Source organism: Dipodomys spectabilis, unplaced genomic scaffold (genome assembly GCF_019054845.1).
Source record: "Dipodomys spectabilis isolate Male_0828 unplaced genomic scaffold, ASM1905484v1 ptg000783l, whole genome shotgun sequence".
Taxonomy (NCBI): Eukaryota; Metazoa; Chordata; class Mammalia; order Rodentia; family Heteromyidae; genus Dipodomys; species Dipodomys spectabilis.
The window spans coordinates 21,245,297-21,272,002 of NW_024871460.1; the positions used below are offsets into that span (position 1 = coordinate 21,245,297).

Consider the following 26,706-nt stretch of genomic DNA (forward strand, 5'->3'; position numbering starts at 1 on the left):
GTGGTCATAAAGAAAAGACATGGTCAAAATAGTAGATGGGTAACTCATTACAGAATTCAACCAAGATTGGAAAATAAGAAAATTCTAGAAACAGCAGGTAGTAATAAGAAAAGTGGGATAGTCTAGCTGAGCATTTAACCAAGAAATAGATTGGTAAAACAGTAAACTCAATAAAAAGAATAAAGCATCCAGAACCATACTTTTTAGGATTTTAGAAAAGGCCTCAAAAAGCTGTCTATTTTAGTCCTCTGTCATTTGGGTCCAGGGTCGAGGCCGGGGGGGGGGGGGGGGGGGAAGGGGGTGGGGGGGGGGGGAGAGGGTAGCAAAAACAGCCTGATGCCAGTGTCTCACATTTGTAATCCTGGCTACTCTGGATTTAAAGGGTTGCTGTTCAAAGCCATCCCAGAAAGAAAAATATGCTAGACTCTACCTTCAAAATAATTAGCAAAAAGTAGGACTGAAGACATGACTCAAGCGGTAGAACACCCATCTGGCAAGTATGAGCCCCTGAGTTCCACTTTTAGTACTACAAATAAGCACAAAAAGGCAAAGCAAAGTAGCATAATCCTACTTTTATGTGCAAATCTTTAAAAGTGCTATTTACAAGGGCATATGACGAGAGTTCTATAAATCTGACATCTCTATATAGTCTGACCACTGGAACAAAAGTATCCACACGTCATTTCTCCCTCTTTACCCTTTTCTCATATTCTACAAAGACAGTTTTTCCCTTTTTTTATTTATTTTTTCTCAGTTGTAGGGCTTCAACTCAGGGACTGAGCATTGTCCCTAGGCTTTTGCACTCAAAGTTAAGGTTCTACCACTTTGAGCCACAGTGCCATTTCTGGTTTTCTGGTGGTTCATTGGAGACAAAAGTCTCACAGACTTTTCTGCTGGGGCTGACTTCAAACAAGATCCTCAGATCTCAGCCTCCTAAGTAGCTAGGATTTACAGATGTAAGCCCCTTGCAACCGGCTGTTTTTACTGTTTAAAAAAAAAATCCTCAGACTAGAGTGTGGTTCAAGCAGTAGAGCACTTGGTTTAGCCTTTCTGGGGTCTCTCTTCAGACTTTGTATCTTCCCTGCCCCATCTTTTTAACCTTTCCAAGATAATGCAGTCCCTTAGCTATCACAGCTCTCATCGATCAACAATAAGCACTAAAGGAGTTTTAATCTCTGCGATCTATTTCTTCTTTTCTTATACTTCGTTGAATATTTCATAATAGACCAGACTTGAAGTCTTACCCACACATTACTACCTTTTGCCTCTGGGCAAAACAAATTCTCTATGCAATAAAAGAATCGTATAGCCTGTGATCAGAAAATTAATACCCTAAGTTAAATCCTTTGGAGACTAAAGATGCATCAAGTCTTATTTCCTGGAATAAACAGAATTGCTTAATGATGATAGGACTTGTTTTGACACCAGAGAAAACACCTACATATGTGTGTGTGTGTGTGTGTGTGTGTGTGTGTGTGTGTGTGTGTGTGTGTGTGTGTGTGTATTCTCTTGAGGTGTTAGTGGAGATTGAATGCAGGGCCTTATACATGCTAGGCAAGTGCTCTACCAGTGATGCAAGTATTGGGGCTTGAGCTCAGGACCTGGGCACTGTCATTTAGCTTTTTTTTTTTGTCAGTCATGGGGCTTGAACTCTGGGCTTGGGCACTGTCCCTGTGCTCTTCAGCTCAAGAAGAGTGCTCTACAGCTCCACTTCCAGTTTTCTAGTGGTTTATTGGAGATAAGAGTCTCACGGACTTTCCTGCCTAGCCTGGCTTTGAACCATGATCCTCAGATCTCAGACTCTTGAGTAGCTAGGATTACAGGCATGAGCCTCTGGCGCCCGGGTCTCATTTAGCTTTTTTTTTCTCAAAGCTGGCACTCTACCACTTGAACCACAGCTCCACTTACAGCTTTTTAGTATTTAAGTATTTGAGTAGCTAGGATTACAGGCATGAGCCACTGACCCAAACTCCTTTTTACTCAACCTTATACTTTCACGAGAAAATAATCTGAAATTAATTATAATTGTTTTGCCATTTTCCTAAATCACTTCTTATATTCATTCATTAATTTATTCAACTGATTAGGCACTTAGGTTATAGAGAAGAATTCCTACAGCAGACATTGTACAGTCCTGGAGAGAGCTAGGCTTCTGTAAAATCATACTATGATCATAAAAGCATTTTTGAAAGCAAATTCCATGTCGAAAAAAATGTAACTAATTCTAAATACTTATAAGATAGCATAAAAGAAATCTTTAATAAAGTCACATTTGAACCATGCTGTTGGCATCTAGCATCTGTATTCCTTTAAAACTTAATTCATTATTTAAGCGCATCTCTACAGACCCTGAGACTGATCAATACGCACTAAAATCTTTAGCTGAAGTTTGGCTTAACCCTATTAAACATCTTAGTAATAAACATTTAATCTTCAGATGTGGCAGAGTCTGTGCTTTTTCTGCAAAGTATGACTTCAGTGACCATAATTACACTAAGACTGTTTGTTCTTCAGCAAATAATTTATCTACCTGTTTATGTATTACACCAAGTATAAATGCAGAACTGGAATTGCCTTTCAAGACTGATTAAATAATTTACGAGTAAATATATTTTCCAAAATAGAATTGCAAAGCTGCATTCCGGACTTGTCCCTCTGATAACCTTTCCTGATGTGTTGACCTGGCATAGCTGGATGTCTGCCTTACCGTCTGTGTGGCCATCAAGTGAAGCCCCACAACCAGGAGGGCCAGGAGCTCATCCTCTGTCTGGTGCTATTTTGCACTAAGGGGATTTGAGAACCTGGTATTTCCTAGCTGAGAAGAATAAACTGCCCTTACTTAGGCACTAGCACAGCCTTTCCAGACCTGTCTGCCATAGATCGCGAGTCCCCTCACCATATTTGGCAAAAGTCTAAAGCAAGTGGAGTTTCAAGATCAAACTGCCAGGGAGAGATACTGCGTAACATGATCTGTTTGAAGAATCCATTTCTGGAAGCAAGTTAAGAGCCTAAGGAAAGAAATGGGTAAATAATTGTTGATATTCCTGCATGCCTAAACTTATTTGATGACAGGGCCTTGTTCTTGAAGGAGTTTTATTAGTAATACCTATTAACATCTTCTGCAGAGCCTACGCGAGAAACATAGCCCTAAGTCTTAGTTACTTCTTTGGCAGGCTTGATCAGGGTTGTTTTTTCCACCCAGATTGTCCAACTAATTATTCAAATTGAGATCTCTGTGGCAAACATAAAGTCCTTCATAAAGTAATCCACACAGTGATCATTTTCTCTCCTCCAGACCAAAAATTAAAGCAGCAGCAGAGACTTGTCTGTCATTTGGAGCCATTCAGTACCCCAAAGCTAATTATTAAGTCTGCCCTTCTGGCAAAGCTGCTTAAAATAACCACCATCAGGTACTTAGAACCTGAAGGGAAGAAATGTGTGTTTGTACAAGACATCGAGGTCTTCATCGCTATGTTCTCCTGCAGTTCTGTCTCAATGAGAATGGCGCTTTCACCTCTGCTTAAGGAAAGGCTTTGGCAGGATAGCTGCCAGCACTCTGAGCAGACAAGCATATGCACCGCTCTCACTGCACTCTGCTTTACCTGTTTAACAGCTCTACATGCACCAGGTATCCTCTGCATCTCAGTGGTTGGAAGCCAAGGCTTGGAGAGGTCCAGTCACTGGCCCAAAGCCACCTAAGTAGGAAGTAGAAGAGCCAGAATTCAAAGCTAAACTGTCCTCATCTGGGGTGGCTAGGTGGGAGCATTCCTCCAGACATCTCTCTATGCAGAACTAAGAAACCAAGGATCAAACCTTTTTTGTCCAAACTTGGCCTCAAAGAGAACCTTTGTAGAGCCCACTTCTTTTGGGCAAAGTAGCCATACCAAAGGCCTACAAGAAAGAGCTTGGTGAGACAAGAGGAGGTAGAGCCAGATTCATATTTTGGCACCAGACGTGGATCATCCAGTGACAGCGTTGCATGTCTCTTTTGCCACTTTATCCCCCAGTTTGCCAATGTCTTCTCTTACCACTGAAAACTGAGCAATTGAGCCTAATTAGACTGGAGGACCAATCCAGAAAACCCAAACTCAATCAGAAAACTCATTCTGAAGAATCTATTCCACTGGAAAGACTTCAGGAACCAAAACCTGGCTTCATTTTCTATTACTTCTGTAACAAATTCTCCAAAAGCAAGTGGCTTAAAACAACATAAATTTATTGCCCTATAGTTTTCTAGGCCAGGTCTCAGTGGACTAGCTGTTGGGCGGGTGGTATTCCCTGCCAGAACCTCCGAGGATGAACCTGTTCCCTTGCCTTTCCCAGAGGCCCTCAGCTAGGGTCCTTCCCACATTACAATTAGGAGGATTTGTGAAATTGCAATGGGCCCTCCTGAATTATCCAGGATAATCTTCCTATCTCAGGTTCATAATCTTAATAGAAGTGCCTTGCCATATGGGATAACATAGTCCCATGTTCTGGAGATTTAGGCATGGACCTCCTTGGAAAGCCATCATGCTGCCTGCCTAGGGCTGCATCATGTAATCCTTCGTGCCTCAGTTGTCTCATCTGTAAAATGGAGATATGGTGGTGAGGATTTCATAAACTGATGCAAATAGAAGCCTGAAAATAGCCGGGGTGCCAGTGGCTCACGCCTTTGTAATCCTAGCTACTGAGGAAGCTGAGATTTGAAGATCGCGGTTCAAAGCCAGCCCAGGCAGGAAAGTCCATAAGACTCTTATCTCTAATAAACCACTAGAAAACTGGAAGTGGTGCTGTAGCTCAAGCAGTAGAGCACTCACCTTGAGCTGAAGAGTGCAGGGACAGCGCCCAGGTGAGTTCAAGCCCCACAACCGACAAAAAGAAAAAAGAGAGAGAGAGAGAGAAAAGAAAGAAAGAAAGGAAGGAAGGAAGGAAAGAAAGAAAGAAAGAAAGAGGAGAGAGAAAGGAAAGAAAGAAAGGAAGGAAGGAAGATGAAAATAGTGTGCAGAGGCAGGCACGCAGTCAGAGTTATCATCTCCCTGACCTCACAGAGTGCAATCAGCAGTACAGTCTTTTCTGGGGCACAGCAACCTGCAAAATCACAACTACTTTAATATTGATATTTTCAGAGAGAGAGAAAATGTTGCAGTGGAAAAGCTAACATTAATTCATTCTGCTTTAATATTTTATTCCTGGGAGCTAGGTGACTTCTCAGCACAAGGCGGGGAGCCTAATACAACTATAGTCGTTCAGTGAATAGTGAGAAGTTGTGTTTTATTTCTCTGAAGTCTCAGAAATGGGGTTTGAAAACTTTTCAAAGTTCCACATGTTTCTTTAGAACTAGTAACAACTTCCTCCCCGTTAGCCCACCAAAAAATAAGAGTCAGCATGTAAGTGGACACGGCTTCTCCACTCCTGTGCTGGCTCAGGGAGAGCGCCTGAGCAATGAGCACAGGGCTGCTCTGAGGGTCCCTCGGAGGAGCCATGGAAGCCTGGGCTTGCAGACACCAGGCTGAGGGCATTCCTGTTAACCACTAGCAAGGTGAACCAAGTCTGGGACACCCAATATCCCAATGTCCCAGTGGCAACCTTAGGGAAGGCAAAGAGATGGCACTTTAATAGCTTTTTAGCATGGCTCAATTAAATTAAAGTCCTGGCAAATTAGTCCTATAAGGAAAAGTGAAAAACATCATTCTTTTAATTTAGCAGAAGACAAGTCCAAAGAATGGTCTAATTTTCCATTTTAGATGAAAAGGTTTTTAAATGAGAAAGATAACATCCTGCAGCTTCCCAAAGCCACCGAGGATTCAAGGAAACCAAACCAACACCAAAAAAAAAAAAAAAAAACACCTTCAAACAGAAATTGAAGTTGATTTAGAAGAGACTCTAAGTAGAATATCATCTTGGAAACAATCAAGTTCCTAACTCCAGCCATTTGTTAAGGTGGTTATTAGTATTTATTGAAAGGGGCTAGATTTAATATTCTTATAAATCCGAAATGCTTTCTTGTGCTCCACTCAAGCACAGCACTGATGTGCAATAACCTGCACTTAATGTGAAATAACTGCTGAGGGATGGTGTAACTGTCTGATGCCAGGATTTTGATCGTAACCTTGTAACATGGAGTCCACTCAAGTGCCTAACTCCCAACAATTTTTAAGAAAAAAGGTTAGTGCTTTTACTTCTCTGCTGTCAAGAAAGTAAACCTTCATATTTATGATTTCAGCTCAGAGATATCATCTCTTCTCAAAATGTTTGGCTTTGGGTAGGACTAAGAGTAGCCAAAAATGTTTTTGAATGTTAAAACTAAAACTGAACTCGAAATTATGGTTTGGTTTGGTTTTTTAGTTTCATTTAACAGGAGATCTCTTCATTTGGCAAAGATGTTCCTAGTGAATTTAAGGTATAATCCAGGTATTGATTCTACAAATATGTATTGATCAACTGTTGAAAGGCAAGAGTAAAATCAGACACAAATCAGAAGTTGATTGCAGTCATCCAGGGAAGAAGGCGGAGGGGAGGGGCTCAGGCCCATGCCACAAGTCCTGTAGTGAGGCCATTCGCCCAGGGGTCAAAGGCCCCAGAAGGAGTAACTTGAAATAGGGAATCAAGAGTTAAGTGTTGAGGCTGGGAAGATGGCTCAATGGTAGAGTGCTTGCTTTGCATGCATGAGGCCCTGGGTTCAATTCCTCAGCACTACATAAGCAGAAAAAGCCAGAAGTGGTGCTGTGGCTCAAGTGGTAGAATACTAGCCTTGAGCTAGCGCTAAGGGACAGTGTCCAGGCCCAAAGTTCAGGTCCCACGACCGACCAAAAAAAAGAAAGGTTAAATGTTGAGCACACTTGTAATCCTAGCACACAAAGCTGATACACAAGGATTGTGTTTGAGGCCAGCCTGGACTACACAGCAAAACTCAGTCTCAAACCAATCAAACATTAGCCAAGCATTAGGGTGACTCATTCCTGTAATTCTAGCTACTCAGGAGGCTGAGCTCTGAGGAGCTTTGTTTGAAGCCAGCTGGTACAGGAAAGTCCGTGAGACTCTTATCTCCAATTAACCACTAAAAAAGCCAGAAGTGGAGCTGTGGCTCAAATAGTAGAGTACTAGCCTTGAGCAAAAAGGCTCAGGGAGTGTGCCTAGGCCCTGAGTTCAAACCCAAGACCAGAAAAAAAAAAGAATCAAATATTACCCATGCTGGTGTGGCATTGTCTGTTAAGCATGCAGACATGTAGATAGTTGGGCAAATGAGACTGGTGCCACAGGGAGTTAGACTGGGAGAGCTATAGTGATTTGAGCATCGCTGGTGTTACATAGTCTATATGGCTGAAGCTCCTTATATTGTTTCCCTGTTTATAATCATCCCAAGGAATGTCAATCCCCTTCGACTTTTATGAGAACACTGTGGCATTCTGAAGACTTTATATAGAGTAACTTATTCTTTTTCATTTGCAGATTTTAGAAATACTAGTTTTCTGCATCCTCCTCTATTTCCACAAAAGAAAAGGAATGACTCACATTGCAATCCTGCTGGCTCTGGTGGCACTGCTGGGTAAGGGCCTGTGTTATGTTCTTGTCAATTTAGTCTGGCTTCAGACTAAGTTTTAAATGAGCATTCTACTCCTGTCTCACTGTTCCCATTTCCCGATAGAAAAACACAGAGTCTAAATTCTACAAATTATAGTTTGCATGCCCACTACCTAATATGTATTTAATTCTTTTTATGTGTATATGAGGACACCTAGAGTTTTACTGATAAAGACAACCAACGTCCTTTGCCTTTATTCTGAAATGTTGTTCCTGTGCCATAAGTTTTTGTTTCTTCTGAGAAAGCTCTGTCTTCTGTGCAACCTCCTCTTCTGATTTAGGCACGATTTATTCTTTTTCGGTGAGGATCATCTCCATGTGGCAGGGGAGCTGGTGTATGGGTTACTCTAACCATGAGCTCTGTTAGGACAGCATCATATCTTGGGTGCTTTGTTCACCTGGATGTGTTCAATGGCCAGAGAATCTCCATCTAAACTCTTCAGTTCAATATTACTCTGCATTTTTAAGGATGTACAGCAGAAATTCAGCACTCTTTCCAGGCCACCAACCTTGTTCAGCCTCCCATGGTTTGGCCTAAGCACACTTACCAACTCCACAGCCTCAGTGGCACACTTTGCTTCTTGAAAGTAACATCTCTCAGATACTTGTGGCTTTTTGTATATCCACATCTTTCACAGCCTGAACCATTTCTTGGGTGTTCTTAAAGTGACGGTGAAAATTTGAACCTCTTGATTTGCATGAGTTTGTGGGGTTTTCAAGGTCAAGGGAGTAGCAAACCATTTCTACAGCTCACCTCAGGCCACTTACAGGAAGAGATGTTTGTTCTTTTCTTTTTCTATCCTAGGCTTTGAACCCAAGGGCTCAAGCTTGCTAGGCAGGAACTCTTACCACTTGAGCCACACCCTCAGCTATTTAATTCTTTTTTTAATATATATGAGGATTTTTTTTCTTCTTGGCTGAGTATCTATTTTTTACTCCAGTTATTTTCCTTTAAAAAATAATCAATACATTATGGAAAATCTGTAAAAAGATGCAAAACTATATTAGCAGAAATATAAGATGAATAGGCGACTACACTCAGCTCCTAGAAGATAAAGAAATGCATAAAAATGTTAAGACAGAATATCTGAATATTTAAATCAACACCTTTTATAAATCCTGAAAATGCGGAGTATTCCTTCTGTCTGGTGGCTGTGGATCATCTTCAAAATTGATTTTATAATTGACCACAAAGATTTTATAATTGACCACAAAAAACACTCTTTGAAGTAGTACAGAGCACATGCTCAGGACACAGAAAATAATAACAAAAATAGAAACCAACAAAATCCTACCACCTGGAAATGTTAACAACGATACTCTCAAATTATAGCTGGGCAAAGTAGAAGCCACAACTTAATTGCACCATGTATTTTTAAAAATTATTGTGGAAACACTTAACATTAAAACATACAGTTAATGACTAATTCTGTATTTAGAAGATATTAATTGCTTTAAATGTAAGTCAGATCGCTCAGCTCAAGGAGTTAGAAAAATGCATGAACTAAAACTAAGGAAGGCAGAATGGAACAAAATTGATAAAAGCAATAATTAGTGTAGTAAATATAAAAATAGATTGATAAGTGCCTTCAACAATCAGTTCTTAAAAGACAATAAAATAGATCCTCTATCAGGTAAAAAAGAAAGATCACAGTACTCAAGATTAGAAATGAGATGTAGATGGATAGAAAAATTGTACAGATATGTGTATGTATTTAATACAACTAAATTGATTATATTTCTTATTTGTAAGAAACTTAAAATATGATTTTGTTGTACCAGTCCTGTGGCTTGAAATCAGGGCCTAAGAGATGTCCCTGAGCTTCTTTTGCTCAAGGATAAAGCTCTACATGAGCCACAACTCCACTTCTGGCTTTTTGTTTGTTAATTGGAGATAGGTATCTCACAGATTTTCCTGTCCTGGCTGGCTTTAAACCACAAACCTCAGGTCTCAGCCTCCTGAGTAACAAGGATTACAGGTGTGAGCAACATGCACCCAGCTGTAAATTATTTATTGTTAAAAGAACACAAATGGAAGAAATAAAGTAGTTGTCACAAAGCCATCTTCTAAAAACGAACCAGGCCTAGACATTTTCAAAAGTAATGTCTTCAAACTTTTAAGGAACAAATTATTCTGATATTGTTGGAACTATTTGAGGACATAAAAAGAAAGTTTTCATTTTTTAAAACATAATCAGATAATACTGGTCCCAACTCTGAACAAGATAGCACAAATATAGAACATTATGAACTAATTTCACTGCCAAATATTGACGCAAAAATCCCAAATGAAATATTAGCAAATGGAACTCAGAGCAAATCGTGCTTCATGACTAAGTCATCTTAATGGGACTGGATCTTTTCCTTTGTAACACTTATCACAATTTGTACTTACATACCACACCTTCTTTCCAGTGCCTGTGTGTCATTTACAAAAGCTGATTACATAATTGACCACAAAAATTGTTATTGTTATGATATTATCTTCCTGGCCAGATGAATTCCATGACGACACAGAATGTCCTTTGTTTATGCTACCTATACTTTACCTGGACCCACAATAGAGAGCACACAACATTAACTAAGAGGACAGTTCTTTTAAGAAATTAATTATTATAGTTTGTTATGATAATGTGTCAAAAGGAAAATACCAAGGTGTTGATCAAGTGATACAAACTTTGATTCATAAGATAAATATGTTCTGGGGATTTAATATACAATTGGTGACTAATGTTAATAATTGTATTGGATATTCAGAATATAAAGAAAATAGATCCTGAATGTTCTCAACACATACACACACACAGATAATGATATAAATTACTTGATTACCTGATTCTGATCATCACTTCCCAATATATAGGCATATTAACTTGTCATATTGTACACCTTAAATTTATGCAAACTTTTTATTTTTCAGTGATATTCTAACAAAGCTTGGAAAATGTGTAAAAAGGAAATATCATATAATTATTTCAAGAGTGGCCTTAAAGGCATATTCAAGTTTATGGTTTATTACTAATAAGGAACTGAAGGGCAGAAGTGTTTACATTGCAGAGGAATATTGCAGAGGAAAATAATACCAACCCTTCACTGTGTTTATCTTGCTGTTTGAGTATTTTACAATGATAATTAGTGATAATAATTTTTATCAGAAAAAAATGGTTATGAAAGTTATGTAATAGCTCTGAAAAATATTTATGCTGTTATGTGAAATGGAAAACACAGCATACTTACCTCTATTATGACTGAAAGCATGTCTGAAACACAACTAGAAATGAATTGGAGGGAGTGGATGAGTGCAGGTATTTTCTTTACTGCTGCTATTGCACTGGTTTGTGTGGTAGCATAGACAAGGGCAGTAAAGAGAAAGAGAACATGAGGACAATGAGCATGAAGGAATCTGGCCTCCATGAATGGTTTCCTTAGCTTGTGATTGTGATTGCCTCTCTTTTGCACATCTATATATCTAAATGCTTAACTGACTGTTTATAATTCTATCAATTTATTGGGTTCAAGGTGGTGCGTGATATGGATACCTATTAATGGAAAAATTAAATCAAACTAGTTAATATATCCATCACCACAGCTACCAATTTTTATGATTAGAACATTTCACACGTGTTTTGTTTTTGTTTTTTGCCAGTCCTGGGGCTTGAACTCAGGGCCTAGGCACTGTCCCTGAGCTTCTTTGGCTTAAGGCTAATACTCTACCACTTGAGCCACTGCACCACTTCTGGCTTTTTCTGTTTATGTGGTACTGAGGAATAAAACCCAGGGCCTCATGCATGCTAGGCAAGCACTTTACCACTGAGCCACATTCCCAGCCCCTCAAATATTTTTAATCTTAACACTTTTCAATGTTCTAGTCTTGCTGCTTTCTCCCCAATTTTTAAATGTCCATAGAATCTCAGCCAAATGGGGGAAGCATAGTGGCTTTGGGGGTTTTGTTGTTGTTTGGGTTTGTATGTGTTGTTGTTGTTGTTGTTTTGAGTTCTATGGCACAGTGTGGCACAGGGTTTCCTACAGGAATCTGAAGTCTGTAAGCATAGTCCTTTCTAGGATCAGGAAGCTGGGAGAGGCGGGGAGTCTTGCTCTATCCTTAGCACACTGTGGTGATGTAAACAAAATTAGCAGATGAAACAGTAACGACTGTGATCAGAAGACATGGATCTAGGATCCAGCCATCTAGGAAGTCCTTGGGATGGAGAACTAAGAATCAATGGAGACGACCAGATTTTTTAAATGGGGTCAGTAGTATATTGGGGAAAAGAATGATATTGTAACAGTAGAAGAATATGTTTATTGTTAGAAATTGAGAAGATGGAGAAGGTTACAAGGAAAAACCATAAAAATTATGTCTTGGAGCACTGTAGCACCGTTATGACAGTGTGACTGGCATAGCCTGGAAGGCTCTGTGCCGTTGTTTCAGAAGCTTTACAGTCAGTGGCTGTCAACACAGTAATTCCCCTCCAGGTGATTTTTCCAAAGGAAATAGGCAGAGTTGATAGACAGGTTTATGTTCAAGCCTCAATTTTAATATTAAGAAAAAATAGATTCAATTTATATGTCTGAAAATAAGCAATTGCCAAAATACATTATACATTTGTACAGAGACAGTCTTTACAGCCAGTAAAAGTCAGGCCTTAGAAGAAAACTTCATGGCAAGTAATGGCAATTGAAACAAGTTCCTAAGTAGTGCATGCCATATGACTCACATGCTATGATACTTCCTTCCTCACAAATATAGAAACAGGGGCTGGGAAGGTGGCTCAGTGGTAGAGCACTTGCCTTGCATGCCTGAGGCCCTGGGTTCGATTCCTCAGCACCACATAAGAAAAAAGAAAAAAGCCGCCGGAAGTGGTGCTATGGCTCAAGTGGTAGAGCGCTAGCCTTGAACTAAAGAGCTGAGTGACAGTGCCCAGGCCTAGAGTTCAGGCCCCACGACCGCCCCCCCCCCCCAAAAAAAACAAATATAGAAACAGTGATGCACTCAAATGCACTCAAAATGGTTTCGAACTGTTGAGATCACAGGTGATTTTAGTTGTTCTTTCCAGGAACTTTTACATTTTTTCTGAATTTTTTTAATGAGCTTATGTACTTTCATAGATTTTTTTAAATGAATTTAAAGTTTGTTCAAAGAAAATAGTTTATTCAGATTCTCAGTGCTTTGGATAACAACTGACATTATCGTAATATAGTTTCTTCTAGCCTTTTTTTCTATAAAAACATGAGTATTTTCTATTTTTATGTATTCTATCAACCATCTTCCCTCCAAAAAAACTTTAAAGTATTTGACACTTGCCTAAAAATACCTTGCTGACTTAAAATAAATGGTGACTAAGCAGTTGGTGTTGTTGTATGCTTCAAAAAATTAATGGTTAACTGGTTAACTATAAAAATTGATAGAAATTGATAAAAATTCAATAAAGAATTCTAACTTCTGCTGGACACTGGCGGATCAAGCCTATAATCCTAGCTATGCAGAAGGCTGAGATCTGAGGATTGCTATTTGAAGCAAGCCCAGGCAGGAAAGTCCACAAGACTTATCTCCAGTTAACCACCAAAAATCCAAAAGTGGAGCTGTGGCTCAAGTAATAAAGCACTAGCCTTGAGCACAAAAACTCAAGGACAGCACCCAGGCCCTCAGTTCAAGCACCAGGATCAAAAAAAAAAAATTCTAAGTGTGTTTTTTTGTTGGTTTGTTGGTTTTTTTTTAATCAGATGCTGGCTAAATTAGATGACCTTTAAGGTCCTCTGCAGTGCTGAGGTTCCTGGGCTAATGGAAAAGTGTGTTCAACTCCTTCTCCATTAATTATCCCTTGGGGAGATTCAGCTATTCAGATCACAAAACTATAGCCAACATGTGCTCCAGTTTCAGGCACAATGTTTGGAGAAGAAATCAGTATCCCTGAAGAGCTGACAAACTTAAACTAAAGTGACACACAGATCTCTGTAGATATTTTAAATTCTTAGATTAGCCAAGTTATGACTGTTGTCATGATTAATCAAATACAACATCTGAAATATGTAAAAAAAAAAAAAAGACCAGATCAAAAGATATTGTAAGGTGTAGCAGGTTGTAAGACCCTCTTGGTTCAGATTGGGGATTTATTGATAGAATTTGTCACCTGATTTTCTATGGTAATTATGTATTTTAACTGGAAGAAAATGTCTAACTTAGAAATGTGCCCTTGTCCCTTTCAGATTAAAGCATATTTTTAGGTTTTTGCAAAAGGAAGTTTCTTCCTAGTTAACTTTCATGTATTTAAAACATATCCTCTGTATATTTATATAGCATATATTTTATATGTTGTTCTCTTTCCTCATATGAGAATATAAAACTAACCGGATATATTATGACCAAATAGCAACTTAGGAAATATATGTCCTTCACATTGCCTGTGATTTATAATTATTTGATGCCATGTAAAAATTGTGAACTTTCCGTGAGTTTCAGCTAAAACATGAAATTGTAACATAACTTTAAGGGACCTGAGACAGATAGAAAATATTGTGTACTTCATAGAGAAATGTGAGAAGAAAATATTTGCTATTTTTTTCATACTATAACTATCAAGACCGTTTTTCTTGCTTTTTTTAAATTGTTGTTGTTAATTCAGTCCTGAAGCTTGAACTCAGGGTTTGGACTCTTTTCCTGAGCTTTTTTTGCTAGTCCTCTACCACTTGAGCCACAGTTCCACTTGTATGTGGGGGGTGTGTGTATGTGTGTGGGTGTGTGTGTGCATCTTTGTGTGTACGTGTATACATATGTGTGGTTAAAAACTAGAGTCTCACAGACTTTGTACTCAAGCTGACTTTGTACTACAATCCTCAAAACTCAGCCTCCTGAATAGTTAGGATTACGGGCATGAGGCACCATCATTTTTCCTAATTGCTATTTGGAATCCATGAAAAATTTGTTCTCTTAAGGGATAAGTCCCTCTTTAGCACAGAAAATAAACAGATATTGCTTTGTAAGTAGATTTTAGTTCACTCAGAAATGAATAGCTCTGGTCTTGTTTCTCATTGCTATCTTGCAAAAAGTATTTTTAAGGAAACTTCCAGGCATCTACTAACAAAAATGTTCACATTCAGACTTTTCACAGCTCTTGGTGAACTCAGAGTATTTAGTTTTCCACTTTCCAGTCTTCTCATCTATTTAGATTTCAATTTTTTAATATAGTTCAATGGTTTCCCATTAATGCCGCACTGATGATCCAAGTTGCCTCACCCCCCTCCTTTATCATTTTTGCCACCCAGTAGTAATTAAAACCTCCACAGCATCCTTTCAACAGTTAGGTCTAGGAAATAAGCATCTGGACCCCAAGATAGAAAGTATCCAGGCCCACAGTGTATCTCTAGATGATTAAAGCAATTTTGAGTCCAGCACACTGAGCAGTAAATTCTTCTCTATACCTCTTACAGTTGTTTTCATTCTGTAAGCATAAAATTGACACATTTGCTCCTCCACCAGGTAACCTTAAGCTATGTATCTGTAAATCTGGGTCAAATGTGTACTTTATTTATGTTTTTGTTTTCTCTTCCAGCCTCAGTGACTGCTATTTCAGTAAAAGCTGTCTCAGGCATGATCACTTTTTCTATGACGGATAAAATGCAACTAACTTATCCAATCTTCTACATCATGCTTATCATCATGATAGCATCTTGTGTTTTCCAAGTCAAGTAAGTTAGCTTCCACATACTCACTAATCTTTCAACGTCTCTACGCTTCTCTGGGCATTACTCTCTATTGGTTTTAGATGACAACTAAAATTAGATAAAATACATTTCTAAAGGTAAAAGGCCTTCAGCTTACCCATAGCCAACATGCCTTGCTTTCTTCTTTGCATCCAATAATACATTTTTACTAAGCCTTGTCTTCATGTCTTGTGTGTTCTTAAGTGCGGCCATAATCCAGCTAAGTGTGCTTTGATGCTTTCCTGATGCTCTTCTGCTTGTAATTAATATCCATCATACACAGGTTGTCATTAGCAATAAATCAAAGGGGCAAGTCCACATCCAGAATTTCATTCTAAATATGGAAATTTGTGAACCCTTCACCTTCATTTCTTAGCTCATGCTCATTAACTGCCCAGAGATGGACAAAACCAGACATTTGGCCGGGAGGAAAATCCTTTCTCCAGAACTTTGCATCTTTGGCCAGAATTTCCTCTGCACCCACAGGATTGCAGAATGATTGTTTTATGTTTCTCTTGGGTCTTAATAGTGGTGACATGGAACATTTTCAATTTCTGTGTTCGTCCCTCCTCCATCTCCATCTGCTATAATCACACACACCCCCATTTCACATTGTGATTATGCCTCTGCCTGCTGGGCTTAAGTTAGCCAAGGAGATTTCTGTTCACCCTAAAGTGCTATGTAAAAGCACCAGCCAAGTGCCAGCTAGGAAGTTAGAGTTCAAACAGAAAATGCGAGTGGTTCCTTCCATAGATTACAGAAGTATAGTCATTATTGGCTAGATGGAGGCTGTGGAGGGATCCTGGAGAAATCCAGTCCCTTTTGTTGTAGTTGTTGTTTTGGTTTGGTTGGTTTGAGGGGGAGGTGTTATTAGGGTTTGTGCTTTCTAGGCAAGCACTCTGCCACTTGAACCACACCTTCTGGCCTGAAACCCAGTGTTTACCATAGTTTTATTTGTCCCTTTCTCATATAATACTGGGTGTGCTTACAATATTTGAATCTTGCTATTGTGTTTCTTTTCTATTCTAAATTAGTTGATACTGCAGTGGTATGTTTTAGGACTGAGTCAGTATCATTTTCCCTAGGCTTTGCTTCGTGAATTTATAAGGCAGACACAATCGATGGTCGATGACATCTTGTGACCCTTATTTAACTCCCTGTCCCCATCACTGTAGAACTGTGGTCTTTGGCCCTGGTTGCCCATCATCATCACCTGAGGAAGTTTAGACATACATGTGAGCATGCATGTTACATGCATATCTCCCTGCAGTTATATGTCCCTACATCCATGTATGTGTGCATAGGTACTTGGGATTGACCCAAGAGATTTGTTGTTCATTTGGGTTTTTGTTTTTTCTAGTTGCTGTAGAGTAGAACCTAAGCATTGGACTTTTTAAGCGCTTAGGTGATAGTCATGTACATCTCTGCTTTGGAACACAGTCTGATCCTCAGCAGAGCAGCACGCCGCCGTGTGGGAACCTGATTCCTGATGGTGGCCAGAGTAAGAAGCTGAGCTTCCACATGTGCGCCGCAGCTGGAGCACTGAGCATTGTTTTTGAAACATTAAACATTCCTTTGCTTCTCCGTCTTCTTTTTTGGCACGTGGCATGTCAATGGATAGCTATACAATTCCCCAGATATGATATTTAACAGATTCTAAGGTCTATTCTAATGAATCAACCCCAGTGTGATACTGGTCCAGCAGCCTGAATCGCTTCCAACTCAAACTTCTGTGGCCTCGGAATATGATTAATTGCTTTTCATTGTTACTGTTGTTGGTTTAAACAGACCATAAAACCTGACATCTGATCTCATACATCAGATGCATATAAGCTATGACTGCTGATTGGAAATGCCCTTTTGCTGCACTTCCTTTCCCTTTGTACTTGAAGCTAAAGAACATGTATTTCTTGAGGTTATTGTTAACTTTTTGCTGAGCGTTTCTAAGCCCAAGCTTCAGTAACTGCCTTCTACTCTAGGTTCCTGAATCAAGCCACAATACTCTACACTACAACAACAGTGGTGCCAGTTAACCATATTTTCTTTACAACCAGTGCCATCATCGCAGGTGAGTCTTGGCTTTCCTTATGTCAGTGCTTCCACCCCAGCACAAGCATAAGTGAAGTTTCTCTCACGGTAAATAAGGGAACCAAGGAATGAGTGATGAGGAACAGTGGAGTCCATAGCCCCCCAACCTCTACCCAGTGTCTGAATTTCTTCTACTATATCATCTAGAACAGACCATACTATTGATGCTCTCTGTCTCCTGAGACAGCACAGTCTCATTATACATTAGAAAGTACTTCCTTAGAGGGGAGCTGAAACTAGTCTTCAAATAGTGAACACTCATCATGTTCTGTTTTCTGCAATATTCCCTTTGCCAGCCCTTCCAATAATCAAAGCAATTGGAAGATTCTTTCTAGGCTTATTTTGGCCAAACACACCAACTCTATGAACTCTTTCCTACCTGCCCTCTTAGATAGAAACGAAAACCTTTTCTTTGCTGGACTGCTTTCTGCTGTTGCAGATCTTATATTTTAACATCCTTTTTTATTATATTACAGATACAATAGTGTTTTTTAAGTACAGGTATGAAATTTGGGCCTAACCAAAATAGTGAACCAAAAGCAAATTCAAGTAGATCATTTCTAATCTGATATTCATATACCCTAATTCATTGACTTATTTGTTGTACTTATTACCGTCTCATCTTGAGGGTTCATTTCTCAATATAATGTTTCTGTATGTTGAAGCTAATTAGGGACTATCTACTTCCTAAACTACATGATTTTTTTTATGTTATAGAAGTCACTTTTCTTGCGAGTGGGCAACTTTTTAAAGTAATTAATTTTCAGTTTCTCAAAATTGAACCCTATGTTTAAAGAAAAAAACTACATCCCAAAACACCATTTTTAATATCTTTTGCTCTCTGATAAAAGAAAGTACATATTGACATGCTCTAGAATTACTAGAAAATGAAACTAGGGCAAAAGAAGAGTTACAAATGTAAAATGAGGAAGAACAATAAAAGGGATGGCATTGGCCAAGACAAACTGAGTGATTGAATTGTAGTCCCTGTGTATAACTACTTAAAGATAACAAGAAAAATAGGAAAAATTAAAATACAGAATTACCAACAAAATAAATATACCAGTAACCAAAGATGAAAACATAGTAACCATTAATATGCAGAAAGACACGGAAAGCTGCGTAGTTCCCTGAGCAGGCTTTCTAGGTGGACAGGAGGGCTGGGTCTCCATGTTCAGCACATGAAGTGACTGATAGAGATGTTAGGAGGTCTGAGACTTCCTGAGAGTGGTGACAGTTTATCTGATTGATATTACCTGAAGGACGGAAATAAACTTTACTAACTTCATACCCACTTACTCTTAGAAGTAAAAAACATCATACAACTGATATACATAATCATACATACGGATAAACATAAAACATGAATTTAACTATGGACCTACTTAGGAGAAAGGGAACGGGGAAATCAATAAGAGGGCGGATAAGCTTGAAGTACATTGCAACTCTATATGAAAACAGCTTAAAGAAAATTGTTGATCAATAGAGGGTTGGGGATGCTCGGAAAAAGAAACAGGCTCCATTTTAGGGAGGGAAACTGGTGGAAGGAGGTAAGGCTAAAAGGAAGATAAAGAAAAGGAATGGAGTCAAAATAGATTGTATCTATGAAAATAGAACAAGGAAACCTGCCGAAATTGTTTTAGGAAGGATCAGAGAGTGATAGAGGGGTGAGATTGTAAACATTCGTGAAAATGTCACGATTCCCCCTACCCATATAACTAATTTATGCTAATAACAAAAATAGAATGCATAAAGTGTAGAGAGGATGTGGAGAAATTAAAACTGTAACTTATGCACTGTTGGTAAAATGTAAAATATTGCTGCCATTATGGCAGACAATATGGCAGTTTCTCAAAATTTGAATTACCATATAATCCAGCAATTACACTTCTGAGAGAACACCCAAGAAAATGAAAGCAGGATCTTAAAAAGATATTTTTACATTTATGCCAATGGCAGCATTAGCCACAATAGCCAAAGGGTAAAAGAAGCCCAAATGACCATTGACAGATTACTACATAAACAAAACATGGTATAGACATTCAGTGAAATATTATTCACCCTTTCAAGAGAAAGAAATTCCAATTCATGCTACAACATGGATGTAACTTGAGAACCCTATATGAAGTAAGTCAATCACAAAATGACTATGGTAACATTCCATTTGTTTGAAATACCTAAAATATTCAAATTTACAGAAACAAAAATGTTGGAGGTTTCCAGTGACTATGAAAAGTATTAAATGGGGAGTTTGTTACTGAGAACAACTGAATTTTCAAGTTTTAGTATGAAAACTTTCTGGAAGTTGGCTGTGCAGCAATACCAGTAGTTTAACACCAGTTAAAAGTTGTTAGGATGGTAAATTTTATGTATATTATACTATAATATTTTAAATAAAAAAATGATTCTACACTTTGAAACAGAGATTCTACTTCTAACCAATTCTGATAACAACAAAACTCCTAAAACATAAACAAATTTATTGCTATTTTACTAAAGCATGAGTATTTAGAAACAAATTAAATTTCCCTTACAGAAAAGAATATCATGGTACATCAGCTTAGAATAACATGAAAACATTACAGTAATTACTAAGATGTAGCAATCTGGAAAAAGCTTCAGAAATGTTTATTCATTTGTTAGAGCTCGACTTGGCTTCTTCCGGTGAGATGCTCATTCTCTAAGTGAAGAGGTAAGGCTGAAACTAGGGAAGCTTTCTCACCTGGGGATGCGACTCATCCTGCTCATCTCTAGCAGTGGCTCATGGAGATACTCAGTAAATACTCACTGAATGCCTAGCAAAGCACCCCCCTTCTCTCCCCCCCTTTCCTTTTCCCTTTTCCTTTCCCTCCCTCCCTCTCTCTCTCTCCCTCCCTTTCTCCTCCCCCCTTTCTTCCCTCTCTAGCTTTCTTTCTCACACACACACATACACACAAAACTTAATTCCAGATGAGTTGTAATTTAAAGATATCTTGTTTAATAAAAGCTCAACAAAGGCTTTGAACCTTAAACCAATAAGAAATTATTGAGACCAACAGAGAAAGAAGAAAAGCTAAATGCACATGATTCATGCCTTGTATTCCACAGCCTAGAATGAGAAAACAAGAAGAAGGAGATGGGAGAGAGGTTGGCCAAGGGAAATGAAGCTGAGACCCACACCCCCAGTTGCTGGAGTGTCTTCCAGTGCCTGTGTGGCCAGGCACACAGACCCCAGAGCACATCCAAGAGTCACAGCAGAGATAGCAGCTGGCCTGAGGCAGGCTTGCCATTTCAGTAAATGGCCTCCGCTCCATCCAGGCTCTCACAGGCTTGCTGACCCCAGATCTAAAATCCCTGATGGAAAATGGTTTTGTTCTGGGGGGAAATCCTGGGCTGGAGAAGAAATTTCTGCTAACAAGCTACATTAATTTTTTTAATAATGGCAGTCACAGTGAATGAGTTCTGCAAACCTAGGTAAATCTTTTGGAGTAATTTTAAAGCATGCCACATAAATACTGTTTTTTTGTTGGGTTGTGTGTGTTGATGTTGTTATTATTGTACTGGTAAGAGGCTTTGAACTCAGGGCCTGAGTGCATTCCTTTAGCTTTGTCACTCAAGTCTAGTGCTCTACTACTTGAGCTCTACTTCCAGCTTTTTGCTAGTTTTGGAGATAAAGAGTTCCATGGACTTTCCTGCTGCGGCTGGCTTCTAACCACCCACAATCTCAGCCTCCTGAATAGCTAAGATTACACGTATAAGCCACTGGCACTCAGCTACAATACTATTGAATGAGCATTTACAAAGTAGTCATACTTGGAAACAATGTATCAACATAATTATAAAAACAATGAGTAACTATTACACATACTCCTACCCAAAAATTAATTTTCTCCTCTTACACAGGTATTGTATTTTACCAGGAATTCCTTGGTGCTGCTTTTCTCACCATGTTTATATATTTTTTTGGGTGAGTAAATATCTCATAGGTAAGGTATGTGAAACTCCTGTTACTTTTATATAGAATTTTTGGCATTGTATCTAAGGTATAGAAAATTAGAAAATAATGTAAGAAACACTGGTTTCCTGTGCACTTAAAGGACACATGTTTTTCAGCTTAACACTCTTCACAAGGTTCAGTGTCTTTGGCTTTGTGATTTGGGTCTCCCTCTGAGGGCCCTGAAACACTGGAGATTTTTCAGGTTCCTGCCAAAGTCAGAATAAATTCTGCTGGCCTTTGTAGTTACTCCACAGATCCCACCATGCCTTTAGGAACCCCTAAATTACATCTCAGTTTGAGAACCATGCTGCCTCTAAGATGGCTGAATGAAAGGCTAGGTGTAGAGTAGATCTGTAGGTCTAGGCCTAACAGCCTCAGGTGAGTAGCATCACTTTCTTGAGTTAGAGTGGCAAGCTTGACTACTCCTAAGATTGGAGGGCCTCATTGTTAGCATTGCTGGCAAACAGAGCAGAGCCTTGACAATACATCAGAAGCTTCTATTGGCTCCAACTGGCACCCCATTAATGCTTGCTTAGCTGCCTCTTGATCTGGTATTCAGCATAACCATTGTTATGCAAACTTGAGCCTAGACAATTTGCAGCATAGGAAACCATCTATCTTGAAAATTCAGTTTCATAAGACATTTGGGTGAGGCCAAACTTCTGGGGTCTGGAAACTATGACTACTCTTATGGCCAAGGACAATGAGATTTCTTAGAAAATTAAAGAATAAATTGTTTTTCACTCATGTTGCCTGCCAGTAATGGGTCTGGGCATGCATGGATAGAAAACGAGACCTAGTGTCTACCCAGAGGAGCCTGAATTAGCCTCCAGATGGGAAAAACCTGGGGCAAAGATTTATTGGAAACTGCCCAAGTCTTGGTTCTGGGTATAAATATTATTGGCTACAACAATTAAGACAAGTTCTAGGCAGCTTACCATGAGAAACAGAATAAACAAAATGGATAGAATTTATGTCATGTAGAATGTAGAGGTCAGTTATTTACTATCAAGATGCTTCAGAATTCTTGTGTTCTTGATATTTTCTTTACAGGTGCTTTCTGTCATTCCTTGGTGTATTTTTGGTGACAAGAAATCGAGAAAAGGAACATCTGCAACAGTCCTACGTTGATTTTGGAAGTGTTCCTGGTAAGTTTATATATACATATGTATGTATGTATGTATGTATGTATGTATGTATTTATGCATGTATATGCTCTTTAACTTACAGACACACATAGCCTTATGAATGAAACCTTTGTTGACACTATTTTTATTAACATAAAAACATTTTTTGCAGTGCTAAGGTTTGATCTCAGGCTTTCACCCCTACTAGGTAGGCACTCTACTACTTGAGCCAATTGATATATTATTTTCAAGGTAGGAGCTTGATTTATGATCAGGCCAGCCTGGACTGTAGTGCTTCCCTTAGTCACTGGGATGATGAATGTGTACCACTGACTCAGCCATTGTACTTACCCTAATAGCTTTGGATGATCACAGGTATGAAACACTGTGCCCAGCCGTTAGTTGAGATCGAGGGTCATGAACATTTATGCCCAGTCTGGCCTCAACCACAGTTCCTCAATCTCTACCTCCTAACAGATTAGCATCAGGAGCTTGAGCCACTACACCCAGCTAAAATATAATTCTTAACCTCAAAAATGTACATTTAATGAAGAAGCCAAAGATGTTGCTCTTATTATAAATAATAGTTTATAGTAGGTCAGTTTTGCAAAGAGCACTGAGATCATAAAAGAAGTGACCATGGTGGGTTTTTTTTGTTTTTTTTTTGTTTTTTGGGTCCAGTCGTGGGGCCTGAACTCTGGGCCTGGGCGCTGTCCCTCAGCTCTTCAGCTTCAGGCTAATGCTCTACCAACTTGAGCCACAGAGCCACTTCCGGCTTTTTTCTTTTTTTTGCTTACGTGGTGCTGAAGAATTGAACCCAGGGCCTCATGTATGCAAGGCAAGCACTCTACCACTGAGCCACCTTCCCACCCCCAGAAGTGACCATGTTTAAAAGTGTGAAAGGATAGGAAGAAGTGTGGGGAATGGCTTGCTGCAGACCCTTGCCATTTGCAGAGCCTCTGCAGTACATCCAAGCACTGAGAAAGGTTAGCCGCTCAGGAGCACCACTTCTGGGGAACACTCTGTGGTTTCTGCTCCATGGTACCAAGGGTGACATTATTCCAGTCACCAAAACCTGAATTGCTTCTTTTCCTCCTCCATACTAATCTCATCCAGATGAGGCCAGCATAGAGCATCTTTCTCGTCCTCTATTCCCTAGCTACTCAGGCCTATAAACTGCAGAATCAAATTCCATAGCAAGTGAAACAGCCCATTGTATCCTTACTGTTTCCCCCATCCAGTGCCAACCATCACTCAGTGTTGCTAGAAATTTGGGGTGACCTATCGATTTCAAGCTGGAATGGAAATACTCCCTGAACTTTTTACTGTTCCATTAGCATCATACCTTTGACGCAAAAATCATTAAGGTCATTAACCTAAGACTGAGAATACAATGCAAGAATTGGCATTCGTGGTGGTAATGTGCACCGTAGATGCCATGGTTGTTTGTGTGTTTTGTTTTTGTTTGGTTGGTTGTTTTGCCTGGGGCTTGAACCTCAGGGCCTAGGCACTGTCCCTGAGCTTCTTTGGCTTAAGGCTAATACTCTACCACTTGAGCCACACCACCACTTCCCTTCCAGCTTTTCTGTTTATGTGGTACTGAGGAATCAAACTCAGGGCTTCATGCATTCTAGGCAATCTTACTCTACCATTAAGCCACATTCCCAGCCCTAGATGCCAGGCTTTAATATAGCCTTGATGGGAAATAATTAGGTAGAAAATAAAATATTAGGTAGAAAATAAAGTTTACTTGCTTTTAAATGTATTTTTCATTTCACAAAACCTCATGGATCAGATTGGTAACCGTTTTTTTTTTTTTTTTTTTTTTTTTTAATTTTATTTTATTTTATTTGAGAACATACTGTACAGAGGGGTTACAATTACATGGGCAGGATAATGCATACATTTCTTACCAAGCATTGCATCCTCCTCCTTTGTTTACCCTTCACCTCCCTTCCCAGCCTCCCCCCTCCCTCCCATCCAATCATACCCCCCCTCCCCCCACCCCACCGACATTGTAAAGCTGGGTAACCGTTTTTTTTGAAGCCATTGTTACAAGCTGTTTTCCTGACCTGTTCTATGCATTAGACTTGACATGGAAAAGAAGACTAGACACTAAGAAGCAAGGCTGGAGATGTGCGAGTGCTTCCCATGAATGGGAGCTGAGCTCAGGGTGGGCAGACGGCTCTCTCACATGTGAGGGAGAGCGTGCCCACATATCAGTGAACATGGGACTCCGTGGGCCTTTCTTCCCTGACGTTTGTAAATCTTTCCTATTCAGAGGGTGACCACATGGTGGTTTGTTTTTTTGTTTTGTTTTTTTTTTAAGGAATGAAATGTGGCCTAAATTGAAGAGAAATTATTAGGACTTTTTCTTCTGTAAGTGCTTGAAAGTTTTTTTATGATTATTATCTCCACAGGGAAACAAATGTTGGACAAAATACAACCAGATTCAAATGGCTTATCCTATGGAACTTTGCCTGATGGAAGTGACTCAACAAAGAGCCAAAGTGGAGAGAAGAAAGAGGCCTGAAATGCCGAGAGGGATGGCTGTTGGCCTGTTACTTGATACCACCTTTTTAAAAAGCTACACATGCTCGACTTGTGTCAGCAGCTATTTCATGCTGGCATGTGCGAGCATTCGCTTCAGTTCTCTCCTCAATATGGACAGTCAGGGCCTTCCTCAGAACTGACAGTCCAGTGTTTTCATGGAATGTAATACGAGGTGTTTCCCACACCCTGGACCTCTCCCTAGTGATCATCTAACCAGCTAGGTCTTAATTACAGCCTGGCTGCTCAAGCAGGAATGTCATGCAAAAATGCACGTTTGCAATATTTGGCCATAGAAGGCATAAGTTGCTTTTCCCATGTGGCTTGTGGAGGCAGATTTTTGGCTTTAAAGTGATCTTAAGCCTACCACCTCTGTCCTGAAAGAAAGGTCTGACATTCCTTTTTTGCAGGACACTTTTTATGAGCCTTCTGCAACAAGCTCCTCTTTTTATCCCTAAATTAGAATAAGTCATCTCTTCTAAAAACTACTATTAAAATGCTCCTTTGAAAATAGAGGGCCTCTTTAAAAATCAGAATTTATAAGTGGCATTTGTCATGGCATATACCAAAACTCAAAAGATCTGAGCCTAAAATGACCTAAGCCTTAAGAAAAAAGAAAATATTAAAGCTGAGCATGGTTCTACATAGCTAGAATCCCATCTACTTGGGAGACAGATCAGAGAATCATGGTTCAAGGCCCTATCTGAAAAGCAAAATAAGCAAAAAGGACAGAGGCATAGCTAAAGTGACAGAACACTTGTTTAGCAAGTGCAAAATGTCCTGAGATTAATTCCCAATACTAGCAAAATGAAAAGAGGAAAAATGTTTAACAGAACTGTACTCTCTCCCACAGCACAAACACTAAAATTGCACCAATACAGAGATTAGCCTGGATCCTTTGCAAGGTGGTGGTGACCTTTTCTTCAGCCAGGTGATCCTATTATACTTGCATTGAAACTGAAGACAATCGATATGTCATGTACCTTTGTTGCAGACCTATAATTTATCAGGTCAGCTTATATGTTTTAACCTCAACACAAGTCCTAACAATAATCTAGTGATATTTGCACTATATGCCATTTCTGCCCCCATCATTATTTCATGTTTTATTACTACTTCTGTGTAAAAGAAGAATTATGATTAAAGAACAGATTTCTGCTGCTTAAATCTATGGACCTGAATGTAACAACGTATTCAAACCTAAGACTTGGGAGAAGGCTTTTTGGCTACAATTAATTCCAGGTCTAAATACTTTAGCAGGGAGATTCCATAGTGTTGTTGTTTATAATTTGATATGGAAATGAGAAGAGCCTCCAGTGTGGCTGAACAATAAATTCTGCCTTTCATATACCTTCATATGTGTCCTGACACATCACTCCAAAGTCATTCCAGCCAATTGTCTGATGCAGGGGGTTCAACATTGAGCTAGCAAGATGGCAATCTTTTTCTTTTCCAGTGTTGGTCCTAGGGCTTGAACTCAGAGCCTGTGCACTGTCCCTGAGTTTCTTTGGCTCAAAGCTAGCTCTCTACCACTTGAACCACAGTGCCACTTCCAGCTTTTTCTGAGTTGTTTATTGGCGATAAGAGTCTTGTGGACTTTGCTGCCAAGGCTGGCTTCAAACCACAATCCTCAGATCTCAGCCTCCTGAGGAGCTAGGATTACAGGTGTGGGCCACCAGTACCCTGTGCAAGATAGAAGAT

At 39.3% G+C, this 26,706-nt stretch overlaps 1 protein-coding gene across 2 annotated transcripts in view; it reads left to right on the top strand.

Moving 5' to 3' along the window:
- The window catches only part of Nipal2 (NIPA like domain containing 2), a 77,321-nt gene extending 50,966 nt beyond the window's left edge, over positions 1 to 26,355 (top strand). The window contains exons 6-11 of one of the 2 annotated variants that reach the window (XM_042672987.1): positions 7,432 to 7,528; positions 15,114 to 15,249; positions 17,244 to 17,332; positions 21,235 to 21,298; positions 22,382 to 22,476; positions 24,876 to 26,355. In XM_042672987.1, coding sequence (XP_042528921.1) covers positions 7,432 to 7,528; positions 15,114 to 15,249; positions 17,244 to 17,332; positions 21,235 to 21,298; positions 22,382 to 22,476; positions 24,876 to 24,988 — 594 coding nt within the window. In that variant the 3' untranslated portion in view covers positions 24,989 to 26,355. The remainder of the gene's footprint in view (positions 1 to 7,431; positions 7,529 to 15,113; positions 15,250 to 17,243; positions 17,333 to 21,234; positions 21,299 to 22,381; positions 22,477 to 24,875) is intronic. The other variant, XM_042672988.1, reaches the window with a different exon arrangement.
- Positions 26,356 to 26,706: the final 351 nt, after the last annotated feature.